This window comes from Lampris incognitus, chromosome 19 (assembly GCF_029633865.1).
Source record: "Lampris incognitus isolate fLamInc1 chromosome 19, fLamInc1.hap2, whole genome shotgun sequence".
NCBI lineage: Eukaryota > Metazoa > Chordata > Actinopteri > Lampriformes > Lampridae > Lampris > Lampris incognitus.
The window spans coordinates 22263622-22277562 of NC_079229.1; the positions used below are offsets into that span (position 1 = coordinate 22263622).

General features: G+C 43.2%; 1 protein-coding gene across 1 annotated transcript in view; it reads left to right on the forward strand.

The window, feature by feature from the left end:
* The first annotated feature begins 7185 nt into the window (after nt 1–7185).
* sh3kbp1 (SH3-domain kinase binding protein 1) overlaps nt 7186–13941 on the forward strand; it is a 28755-nt gene continuing 21999 nt past the window's right edge. The window contains exons 1-2 of the mRNA XM_056299309.1: nt 7186–7322; nt 12078–12235. Of these exons, the coding sequence (XP_056155284.1) occupies nt 7319–7322; nt 12078–12235 (162 nt within the window). The 5' untranslated portion in view covers nt 7186–7318. The remainder of the gene's footprint in view (nt 7323–12077; nt 12236–13941) is intronic.

The window sequence follows — 13941 nt, forward strand, 5'->3', positions numbered from 1 at the left end:
TGTGTCACCTTGGATGATATCGATATCTGGTCTGACCCATGGACTAACTGGCTTTGGTCTAGTTAGTTTCTTAGTAATAATGCCCTTCTAATTTAAGGTTCACAATCACCTCACACAATGAAATAGTATGGGTATATTATACATTTCCTGAATCTTTACAGCCCTGTGAGTATTCCAGTTTTTGTGTTTTGTGTCCCTGATATTCCTAGATGCCACAGGGCTAAAAGAAAGTATATAGTTTAGGCGAACATTGCAGAAAGATGTGTGTTATTGACGGGTTGGAGAGCTCAAGTGACCTCTATATTTGTGAGAAATATCCACAACAGGGCTTGAATGAAAGCTAAGAAGGTCCCCTTTAAAATGATACCAAAGACAATATTATAGAACATTGAAAAATGTCCTGACCATGAGGCTAAACCAGGATATGCACCAGCGTCTAAAATGCAATTTACTTTAGGGGGTGGTTAACTTCATGAGCTGATAACTGTGATACAGCTGCCACTCAGGAATGGTTATCATACCAAAATATCATCTACAGACATGGATCCTTTCAAAAATTATAAGCAAGTTTTGCCACCTTGAGTGTACCGAAATAGGAAATTTTGGGCTCTGGCCCATGGACTAAATACAGAACCTCAACCGATTATGGTGCCCTTAAAGTCTGCTACAAACTCATTTTTATGCGAACAGATTGAAAACCGGTATCGCACACATGATCTCGGACACATAATCAGGCTTTATAAAACGACGCTCAATTCGTAACCATATACGGCTTCTACTTGACTTACTGGATTACAACTATTTGATTGAAGATGAAGGTTTTATCTTGTTATTGGATTTTTTAAAAGCCTTTGACACGATTGAACATAAGTTTATGTTTTGTACTTTAAAATTGTTTGGATTAGGAGAAAACTTCATAAATTCAGTTAAACTCATTTATAAGGATACTAACAGCACAGTCTTATTACCAAAAGGTCCGTCTCAAAGATTCTTAATTGACAAAGGAATTGAATAAGGTTGTCCCATCGCTCCTCTGCTTTTTTCGCTGCAGCGGAAATGCTCTCCATTTTTGTGAAAAATTCTGATTTTGAAAAATTGACAGTATTAGCTGATGACCAGCCAACTGGCAGATACAACCATATTCACGAAAAATGGTAACCAAATTCCAAAAATTCTCAATACAATCAATTAAACCTTAAAAAAAGGTGAATTACTTCCAATTCATAACTCTCCTCTGACAATTCATAATATACCTGTTACATCAACTGTTAAATACTTAGGTATACACATTACAAAGGATAACACACTGGATGATCTCAACATTTGGAATAATATTTACATCTTATCTGAATTCGTGGTCCCAAAGAGACATTGCTATTATTGGCCGAATTTTTCTCACAAAAATGGAGTGCATTTCAAGGCTCATTTACCCAGCTTACTCGATGTCACTCCCCAAAAATGCAATGAAAGTAATAAACTAGGTCAACTTTAATTATATCTGGAAAAGAAAAATACACTATATTAGAAAATGAATTATGGTTAAAGATTATGAGGAAGGAGGGCTAAAAACCATTGACATTCAATGTATTAATGGTACTATCAAAATAAATTGGCTAAGATCCTTTGTGAAAAATTAAAATGAAAAAAGCTTATGGCTCCACATCCCAAGCCAACGTTTTATGAAGCTTGAAGGCATCAACCTTCTTCTTTGATGTGATTATGACCTTTAAAAATTCCCTATCAAATTATCCACGTTTCATCAACAGATATTACTATATATTGGAAAATGATCTACAAGCATAATTTTAATCCCCATACCACTCCACTGTGGAATTGTAGGTATGTGGTATTTAGAAATAAACCTTTGTTTTATAAAAATTGGCTTGAGAAAGGAATATGATCTGTAATGCAATTAATGGAAAATACAGGAAATGTTATATCTTATGAGAATTTTTGTTAAAATTTCAGTATAAATGACTGAAAACAATGTGATGCCCACGCTCTGTAATAGTGATGTCTTATAACTTGTATCAAAGTAATGTAGATCCACACCTTCCTAAACTTTTGGTGAATGAACATGATCTCATCGGTCTAAAATTGCCCAACACCGCAATCCGGAGAGTCTTTGTTAAAGAATTTTATCCATTTTCATCAAAGAGAAACTCAATCTTACAATGTCTGTGAATGTTCTCATTCATCCAGGTAATGGTTATCCAAAGGAGTTGAATCAAGTGCAACTGGACTTGATATATATCCGTGAAGACGTTTCGCCTCTCATCCAAGAGGCTTCCTCAGTTCGTGCCTTTCTGACTAGATGAAGCTAGTCTGACTGGCTGGTGATGAGGCTCAGAATTCTGAGTCTCATCACCAGCTCCGGGCAGGGCCATGGGCCCTGGGCCCATGCAACAGACCAAGCTCTCCCAGCCATCGAACGAGGACGTGGATAGATGTGGACAAAGACACTGCATGCAAGAGTCTTTTTCATGTAAAAAAAACAAAAAAACAAAAACAAACTTAAATCAGAGTATACATCATCACCCATCAAAAATGACCTCGTAAACTGTAAATACTTGTATTCTGTCACACAGTCAGACCCCCGTTTAATCAAAGTCAGACTCAAGTCACATTGCAAACATCAGAGACACTTGATTCCCATATCTAAAGTAATCTGTTTGACGTCAAACAAGTGACATCTTTAAATGGTGCCGTGCTATGTCACTTAACTTTAGCATCTAGTGTAAGACCGCCTCCGCCGATCCCATTCACTGGTCAGCCCCACCAAACTGAACTTGGTAGCAGAAAAATCTAATTCCTTTATATCCTTTCATCCCACCATTGCCCTCTTTCTGCTGTCCCCAGCGCATTCTCTCCTGCATGTGGTTTTGTCCTGTGGGCCCAAACAAACTGCAGGGCTTAGCATCAGTGGTCTGTGTGTGTGTGTGTGTGTGTGTGTGTGAGAGTGTGTGTGCGTGCGTGTGTGTGTAAGAGAGAGAGAGAGAGAGAGAGAGAGACTTTTGATGTTCTTAAATGAACAGTCACCTCATAAACCACAAACTACTTACATACTTGAAAACCCAACATACAAACCTCACCTCACAAACTGCCACCATGGCCGGATTAACCCACCAGGGGGCCCCAGGGCACGCACGTCCATTGCCCCCCCCCCCCAGCCCCATCGAGTAGGCTACGCAAACAATACTAAACATTGTTAAATGTAAAACTAATGCAAATACCCAACATGGTAGTCGATGCTATGCCCGTCTGCATGGGATTCAGATGGCGACTACAAAGTACAACACAATTTTGAATCACAAAACAAACAGAGATGAGAATAGCAGCTCACAGCATCGCAAACATATTGTGAAGCCAACTTTTCACTTACAACGGCTGACCAACAGGAAATAAATGTTTGTTTCAGAGCAAATAATTTAGTGAAATATGGGCATATTTTAGTAAAACTATATGTTTAATCATTTTTCAGTGTGGGCATTCTAGCTAGCACCTTTGTTTAACTATACACACTGAAACAATGAATTTGATCATAAGCATCGAGTTTGCGCTGTCAGACTTTGTTGCTCTCTCAACGCTACAATGTAAACACGAAGCACATGTTGCACTCTTAATTGCTACAATCTAAACATATGGCGCAAACTCTTCAAACCGGCATTGTGATATATTTAAAAACCACCCCTGACATATTTAGTACGTTTGTATTTGTAATATCTATGGCTCTGCTTCAAACGAGTCCCTAGCAACCGAAAAAAGGCTTCCGCTTCGACACAGAAACAGATCCAAGCTCAGTAGGACCACACTGGACCAAATGGGTGCAGAGGTTTGAAAATTATACTATTGCCATGAACATTACAGGCGATGCAAGGCAAAAAGCGTTGCTGCTACACCTAGCAGGAGAGTGCGTGCATGACATTTATGACATGCTAGCAGCAGAGGCAGACAAGTTCGCTGAGGTAAAGCAGAAGCAAGGAAAGTACTTCGCGCCAAAAAAGAATGTGCAATACCAAGTGTACATGTTTAGAAAGGCAGTGCAACAGCCAGCCGAAAATTTAGATACATACTGTACAAGACTATGTATGCTAGCAAAGAATTGTGAGACCTGGCTGAAGTCAGGAGCCTACTAAGTATGGCCAACTATTGCTCACGCTTTATCAAAGACTTTGCTTCAATTTCAGCATCACTACGCAAGCTGACCAGAAAAAACACACAGTGGCACCAGCGCCCAGAGCAAGACAAAGCACTACAGACCATCAAAGAAAGCCTGACCAGCAACATGGTAATGTCATATTTTGACCCTAGTAAAGACACAGAACTTGTCGTGGATGCCAGCCCTGTTGGTCTGGGCGCCATTCTCTACCAAAAGAAAGAAGGGGAAAGACGCACCATAGCCTACGCCAGCTGTGCCCTCAGTAATGTGGAAAGACACTACTTGCAAACCGAGAGAGAAGCACTGGCCATTGTTTGGAGTTGTGAACACTTCCACCTGGACCTGTATGGCATCCCTTTCAACCTTGTCACAGACCACAAGGCACTCGAGGTGATCTGGAACAAACCCCGATTGAGACCACCTGCCAGGATCGAAAGATGGGGACTGAGACTACAGCCCTACAACTTCAGGGTAGAATACAGAAAAGGAGCAGAGAACCCTGCGGACTACATATCCCGTCACCCTGTTCCAGTGCAGACAAGTGGAAACACAAGAGCAGAGAAGGTGGTAGAGGAGTATGTGAATTTCGTGGCACAACACGCCACACCCAAAGCAATGACTCTCACAGAGATAGAAGACGAAACACTTAAAGACACAGTCCTGCAGAAGGTCAGTACCCACATCAGAGACAATACATGGTATGAAGTTGCAAGTGACACACAGCACCCTGAAACACTCAAGAAGTACAAACAAATCAGTAGTGAGCTTACTGTGTCACACACTGATGACAACATCCTGCGAGGCACAAAGATTGTCATCCCTGCATCTCTTGAACGCAGAGTGCTACAGCTAGCCCATGGAGGACACTCCTCAGATCAGAGGTATGGTTTCCTAACATTGACCTGAAAGCAGAACTCACTGTTAAGAACTGTCTAGCATGCCAGGTCAATACACCCATAGCACAGTTGGAACCTTTGAAGATGTCCGAACTACCAGTAGCCCCCTGGCATAATGTCAGTGCAGATTTCTATGGCCCACTCCCTACCATAGGGAACTATCATAGACGAATACACACGCTACCCAGTAGTAGAAATTGTGAGATCCACGTCAGCCAACACAGCAATCCCAGCCATAGATAAAGTGTTCTCCATGTTTGGAATTCCGAGAAACCTAAAAGCAGACAATGGCCCTCTCAATAGTGAACTGTTATCCAAGTTTGCTGGCCATCTAGGTTTCCACCACCAGAAAATAACGCCCCTCTGGCCTCAAGGAAATGCAACAGCAGAACGCTTCATACGCATGCTTGGAAAAGCCATCTGCATGGCAGAAACTCAGAGCATCCCATGGAAATAGAGATTCAACACGTTTCTCCATGAGTGCCACTCCACACCACACAGCACCACTGAAACGTCACCTGCAGAACTGATGTTCCAATGCAAAATCCACACCAAGATCCTGATGATCACCACGACCATTGAAAGTGACATTGACCACAAAATCAAATAATGACACAAGACTGCTAAAGCAAGGATGAAGTCTGACTCAGATGCACGCCATCATGCCAAGTCAAGTGTACTCACCCCTGGTGATACTGTGCTTCACCAACAACCCAAGCACAACAAGCTCACCCCTCTGTACAACAGCGAGCCTGTTGTACAGTGTCAAGGGTCAAAGGCTCGATGGTGACAGCAACCAAAGATGGACATTCCATAACCAGAAACTCTTCTTTCTTCAAAAAGATCAATGCTGAGATACCAGACACTAAAGCAGATCCTGATGAGGATGATAATGACACTGTTACTGTTGCAACACTGAGGTATTCTTTCAGAAGCAATCGCCAGTGCCCGTCATACCTCGGTGACTATGATTAAGATGGTTACCTGTAGGCCATCAATGTGGCCAAATGAATGAGTTTATTTGAACTTTGAGACAATGTAGCGTTTGAATTTTAAATTGTATGTTGAGTTGTGATTGAGAATTAATACTGCTATTGCAGATAGTAAGTGAATCAGGTATGTCTAAGAACTTATAACTTGTTTGTGAAGACAATGGTGGTTTTTAATGGAGTGGTGTAATGTTTACGGATGGGTACAACATTACAGTGATTAATATTTACGACAGTGACGTATTGCCATCATGTGCAGTCATACATTACGTGAGGCAGAACCCGCGAAATCAATCAGTCAGACAGTAGTTCACAGTACGGCTGTATGCATTGAACCTGAGCTTCTCCAGTAAAGTTCCGCATTTGTTTAATAAGTTGTCTGCCTATTTGTAGTACACACGAGATCGTCACAACCCCCCCCCCCCCCACACACACACACACACACAGCCCTCCCTACACACCAGACATGTTCAAAGCCCGCTGTATTATTCACCCAGTTGTAATACTCTTATTCTACTCTCCGGCATGTAGTGACAGTGTCCTGAATAGGGCCACTGGATCCACACACCCTCACCCTCTCACCCTGCTCCCCCTTGTAAGCCATGTGGCAACCTTAGCTTGGCCAAACAAGTGTGCACTTTGCGCTGTTCCTACCTCAGCCCCAAGATGTGCAGAGACAGACAGACAGACAGACAGACAGCGAGAGAGAGAGAGAGAGAGAGAGAGAGAGAGAGAGAGAGAGAGAGAGAGAGAGAGAGATCAGAAAGAGTGTCTCTCATTAACATTTCTCCTGCTCTTTCACCATTTATGTTCACCCATAAATATTTCCGGAGAATCACGCGATGACGCAAAATTTGTGTCTATTTTTATGCACTATTTCGGATGCACGCGCATTGCGGAGTTCTCGCGAGATTTTTTTGCAATAGGTGCGACGCTGTCATCGGCTCATACACGGTGAGAGAGTGAGGGAGAGAGCGAAGGGAGGGAGGTGTAGCTCTCTGTACATCAGCGCTTTTCCGTTTTCTGAGCATTCGCGCTGTACCTCCTTTCGCGTCACCGAAGAAGAAGAAGAAGAAGAAGAGGAAGAAGGGACAGAAAAAAACGGAAGGAATATCGCGTGCCCCTCCCGTCTGTGCGCTGTAGCGGATCTCTGGTGCGAGCAGCTCGGCTTCGTTCTGGTTTAAACCCCGCTGGCTGGATAGACACGGAATCCCCGCCTTCACCTCCTACAGACAGTCTTTTTAGGAGCACCGCTGGCGCACATAGAGGTATAAATGGGTAAGCGTGACGGTTTTTTTGTTGTCGTTTTGTTGTAATTTTGGAAAATGCCAAAAATAGCCTCCAACTGCTGGGTCATATGCTTTGCGCATCTGGATGGGTTTGCAAACAAGCAGTCCAGATGCGCAGGGCTCAGCCCCCCCTGACGTCGCTCCATAGCTGCATGTTTACAGGGGTCATTCAGGCCAGGGTGCAGAATCTAGCATGCTAGCGGGTTTTTTTCTTTTTCTTCTTCTTCTTCATTATCATCAAACTGTGCATGGTCGTGCAATGTGAATGAATGAATGTATAGGTAAAAAAAAATGCGGCCGAGCAGCGCGGCCGGACACATTGATGAGTTGCAGATGTTGACACGTTTACAATCGCGTTGCCCCCCTTTCTATCCATTGTGTTGTGTTTCTCCCCCTGTGCATGCACAGCATGAAGTATACGCCTGCTATATCGTCCTCTGAGAATATAAATATCTGAATAGCCCGTCGCCGTCATCGTCTCTTTGGCAGTGCGCATCGCACACAATGCACAGCTTGCCTCGAGGGAGAGGAAAAGGAGGAGAGAGACAGAGAGGGAGAGAGAGAGAGAGAGAGAGACTCTGTCCCCTTTCATTTCAGAGCATCCGGTGTTTTGGATAGTCCAGCCAGCCTTGGGAAGGTAGAGGCTTTAAGTGGGAGAATTCAGTGAGTCATGTGAGCTGATCCAGAGTAGAAGTGGGTGGGTTTGACCCCCAGACCGCTCCAGTCCATGGTGCTTATTGTCAGAGAGAGAGAGAGAGAGAGAGAGAGAGAGAGAGAGAGAGAGAGAGAGAGAGAGAGACACAGCTGTTCCCTACATCAAATCAACATTGCTACAACATATCCACAACCAAACGGAGAACCATCAAAATGTCAACAAAACCTCACTGAGTTTAACGTGTGTGTTTGTGTGTAAGTGTGCACGCACGTGCGCGTTGTGGCATTCTCTTATCTAAACCCACTGCAGCTGTTCTGACTGAAGACAATCTGGATTCATTTTATGCTCTGTGTGTGTGTGTGTGTGTGTGTGTGTGTGAAGATGTATGATTTGTTAGACAGAGTGTGTTTGCGCGTGCATGTTTCTTGACTGGTAAAAGCAATTGCTCGTCTGGTTCATCTCAAAATCTCGCTTCTTCATCATAAACCCTGCCTATCACGTGCGCGCGCACACACACACACACACACACACACACACTCTCTCTCACAGACACACACACACACACTTTACCTCTCTTAGTGTTGAAATTAAATTCTTTCCACACCACTCCAGACCACAGATCAACAAGCAACACAAGTTCACTCAAAAAGTAACACAAGTTTAAAGATTTGAACTTGTGTTACCTTTTCAAATTTCACTTTGGTTTCCATCAAGTCATGTGAATTTTGTGGCAAGCCCCAAACTGCCAACCCTGTCCATGGTCCGTGTGGATGATAGACATTGAGGGGGGGAGGCTCACATCGTGCTCTTTCTTGATTCATTTTAAATTTGTGAGACAGCAGCCACAAATTGTTAGTGTGGATCACACAGAAGAGAAGTTTTTGCAGCTCAACCCCTTCACTTCCCCTTTCACTGAATTTGCCACCCTCCCCCCCCATGTCAGAGGTAAAAAAAAGTGAGGCAAAAAAGCAAAAAAAAAAAACAAAAAGGATGTGAAGTGTAATGGTATTCATGCCACGTCACTGTCTGCTCTCCACATATCTCTCAAGCTATCTCCAGCCAGAAACACATCCCCCCCCACACACACACACACATACACACACACACACCACCCCCAGATCCATGATGCTCGGGCCAACTTGGCCTTTAGTTGTCTGGCTGTCTGTTGAATATTAATGACTCGCAGCGTTTTGGTCTAACTTCCTTCCCCCATACTGTACAGCACCATTGGTAAGATCCTCACCTTCCACCGAGTCTGGGCTGCCTTCTGCACGATGCAGGTTTTACTGCTGTTGGGGTAGAGTGCAGCTAGTGTGTGCATGCTTGCAGACTGCAGTAGTTATGTATGTGGTTGCATATATATATATATATATATATATATATATATAAAACTTTGTTGAAAGAAACACTCAACCTTAGGGAAAGTGCTCAACAAATACATATTTGTCAACTGTGAATGCTAAACCTCTTGCTTTCCTCACAGTCTCATTGAAATGAGCGTGAAATGAGCATACTAGAATAGCTTCATTAAATGAAACCTTCAACGGCAGGGGAAGTGCTTAACAAACAAGGACCAAAATAATCCAGTGATTCAAGTACTTTTTTAATTAGACAGTACAAGCGTGTTTCGTGCTACAGTTAAGGTCAAAATTATTAGCCCCCCTTTATGAAATCAAACAAAACCCTTAACTTTTCCATGGAAATGACCACAACCAAAAGTGTTTATATAGTTTAATTGCTTCCAAAAGAACAAAGACAAAATCTCCACTAAGCTTGATTAAGATATTTTACTGATGTGCCGAACTGAAACAAGAAAAAACAAAAATGACTAGGCCAAAATTATTAGCCCTCTGACAATTAATAGTCAATAGTGTAACCTTTCTGACTCACAACTGACAACAATCTCTTATGGTAGGTTCCTGACTAGGTTGGCACATGTCTCTTGAGGGATCTTAGCCCATTCTTCCATGGCAAATTGTTTCAGCTCATCCAAATTGCGTGGTTTTCCAGCATGGACATTAACCTTGAGCTCCCGCCACAGATTCTCAATAGGATTGAGATCTGGGCTCTGAAAGGGCCACTCCAGGACCTTGATTTTGGTGTCCTTCAAAAAGTTTTGGACCAACATGGATGTATGCTTCAGGTCATTGTCCAGACCCATAGCATTATGCTCCCACCACCATGTTTAACTGTGGCAACTGTGTTTTTAGGGTTGAAGGCCTCTCTCTTCCTTCGCCAAACAAAAGCAACATCCATGTGCCCAAACAGCTCAAGTTTAGTCTCATCAGACCAAAGGACAGCTTTCCAAAACTCATGCCCATGTTTCAGATGTTCACGGGCAAACTTCCGTTTGGCTTTGATGTGTCGCTGGTGAGCAATGGAGTTTTTCTTGGATGATGACCTTGAAGCCCACAATGATGAAGAGCCCTCACAACAGTCTTCCTTGAAACATCAAGTCCAGAAGAGGCCAGTTCAGCAGCAATCATCTTGGCAGAGATCCGGGGATTGTTGTTGACATCTCTGACTATTTTCCTCTCCAAAGTTTTTGAAATCTTGCACTTTCGACCACGCCCGGGTTTGTTTCTAACAGAATTTGTCTCCTTGTGCTTTGCAATGATGCAATGTACAGCTGCTCTAGACACTGTGAAACGCTTGGAAATGGCAGTATAGCCTTCCCCCGTAAGATGAGCATCCACTGTCTTCTTTCTGAGATCCAGACTGATTTCTTTACTTTTTGACATGATGAAATTACTTCTTACCAAGAATTTAAGACTAGTCCCTCTCAATCAAGTGTTCAAGTGTCACTAGCCGTGTTCAGTGGTGGCCCTTAAGTAAAGTTCAATGCTGATTGGTTGCTCAGGTGTGGTTTGAAAGCTGATCAGTTGCTCAGGTGTGGTTTGAAAGCTGATTGGTTGCTCAGGTGTGATTTGAAAGCTGATTGGTTGCTCAGGTGTGGTTTTGAAAGCAAAAAAATCACATGGGGGCTAATAATTTTGACCACCTCAATTTTCACTACATTTGGTATAAAGCAAACCTGAAAATTTATTTTACATTCCAAAATGTACCAAAATAGGGGGCTTAACACTGATGAATGTTTTACTATGTAAAGTTTTATGAATGATGCAAACACTGGGCAGCATTTTAGGGAAATGTTCCATAGTTCCTGGGGGGCTAATAATTTGATCTTAACCGTATGCGCAATCATCAGCTGTCATTATATATTTAAATATGTGTGTGTGTGTGTGTGCGCGTGCGCGCCCACACGCGTGTGTCTTTGCCTTTGCTTTTGGGGGCAGTATATTTGAGTCGTCATTACCCCCTTATGCTGTCGTTCCCATGGTTACAATCCCTCTCCCCTTCCCTAACCGCCCACTCATTTAAGACTTGAATCAGAACTGTGCTCGTTGTGTGTGTGTGTGTGTGTGTGTGTGTGTGTGTGTGTGTGTGTGTGTGTGTGTGTGTGTGTGTGTGTTTCTGGATTACACTGTGTGTGTGTGTGTGTGTGTGTGTGTGTGTATATTCAGAGTAGCGTTTCCAAAGCTATTCACTATGACACATTCAGTTCATTTTTCAGCAGTATTAGCAGCTGCATGAGCTGTCATGAGATTTGTGTTTGATTTGTGTGTGTGTGTGCGAGACCGAAGACACAGATCGTATCATATATGTGTTTGTGTTTTTTGTGATATTTGTGTAACTTGTTGTAAGCCTACACTGGATACACTTTCTTTTTGTCAGATGTGAACGCTGAACCTCTTGCTTCCTCCCGGTCTCATAGAAATGAGCATTCTAGAATCCATGGCTGACATCGGCACACGGGCCAATTTATTTGTGCAACAGTATCGGCTAGCTATAGCGCAATTAGTGGAAAAGCACAAATCTCCTCGCTGTTGTTCTTGCTATGCAGTGTGTGTGTAGGTGTATGTAATGTGTTGGGGGATGAGCAAGGGAGTGGGGGGCATCAAAGTTGGTGATTTCTTTGGGAAGTTTTTCTATTTCAGTGTAACTAGTTTGTAGTTGTGTGTGTCATTAAAGACGCCACCGTCTTTCTCACTCTCTCTCGCTCTCTCTCTCTCTCTCTCTCCCTCTCAGTGGAGGCCGTGGTGGAGTTTGACTATGAGGCTCAGCAGGACGATGAGTTGAGTCTGACTGTGGGCGACATCATTGTGAACATACGCAGGGAGGAGGGGGGTTGGTGGGAGGGGGAGCTGGGCGGACGCAGAGGCCTGTTCCCGGACAACTTCGTCAGGGTGAGTAATCACAACTTCTCTCTCTCTCTCTCTCTCTCTCTCTCTCTCTCTCTCTCTCTCTCTCTCTCTCTCTCTCTCTCTCTCTCTCTCTCTCTCTCTCTCTGTCTCTGTCTCTGTCTCTGTCTCTGTGTCCAAGTCCCAAACAGTCCCTCATTAACTAAACAGCCACGCTACATTGTAGTATAGTAGAGATGAACCAATCGTTGTTTCGATGGGACTATAGTCTCCATATTGGGTACCAATCTGATTCCACGGGGCACATAAGAAGTCTAACACACAGCATTTGCAGTTTAACATTTCATTTAATGGAAATGACAGTGATGACAATGACAATATAGGCCTTGAAATATTCTAAGACAAAAAAGGCTAACTATACAACACATTGTGATGCATCTTGAATGCAAAATACTTTGAATTTAACAAGATAAAGTAAGACAGCGATCCCTGCAGCCAAGTTGCATCAATTAGCCTAATAGCGTAAAAACAGGACTTCGATTAAAATATTCCCCAAAAGTGCAACAAACTATCACTTAAGTGACGCGAGTGTTGCATTAAATGGTTCAGCAACCTTGAAAACCGACTCACTTTGTTAATAGTCAAGCTACGCAGTATGGCAGCTCTTTTAAACGCTTTTCAACGCTGCCCTCTCTACATTTCCATTCCAATGAACGGCACAAAATTTAGCTCACACGTTTTGCACCACAGCTCGGCTGTCATTATATGCACTATTCAGAGACACATCGGCCGATTCTGATCTATAGGTGATCAATCATCCATCCCAACACGGCATACATTATATTCATCACCGCAGTACTGGTTGAGGTGTGTGTGTGTGTGTGTTCGGGGGGTATGTGTATGAATGAGTGAGTGTGCATTTGTGCTTGTATACAAAAAGTATGTGCTTTTCTGTCTACGTGTGGGTGGGTGTCTGTGTTTAGACACACACACATATATATATATATATACACACATGTATATTTATATGTGTGTGTGTGTGTGTGTGTGTGTGTGCACGTGTATATGTGTCCTTGTGTTCATACACATATATATACAGTATGTGTGAGCATGTGACCCATGCATTTGTGTATACACCGTGAGTATGGGGCCACATGGTGTTATTCTGTGCACATGTTTATCAATGGGGGTGTGTGCTCATGTGTACGTACGTATGTGAAAGTTAGGTGCAGGTTAGCAAATTCACGTGTGTGTGTGGGTGTGTGGGTGGATGTATGTATAGTGACAAGAGGGAAATGCCCACTTCCTGCGAGGTGCCAGAAAGGGAAGTAGAAAGGTGACACAAGAAAACAACATTAGAACAGAGTGCATTTGGACACATTTGGACAGCGCTAAAAACAGTCAGATTGTGTTTTTGTCCCGGCTCTGCTGACCCAAATAGGACGATTGCCAACTCACCGTCAGTAAGCGTCACATATTTGCCCCGTGATGGCAATTTGATGGGTATTTGAGCACGTGTGTGTGCTTGAAAGAGAGAGAAAGAAACAGAGCGATAGACAAATTGAGAAGGTTGACAGAGAAAGAGAGTGAGATCTCATGAGAAATGCAGTCATCCCAGCCTGGCAGTCACAAGATTCCTGTTATGGAACTACATGACTGCTGTGATAGTGATGGATGAGATATGCATGGGGTGACAGTGTGTGTGTGTGGGGGGGGGGGGGGGTACCAGGTTTTTCTATCCTAATAGGGGC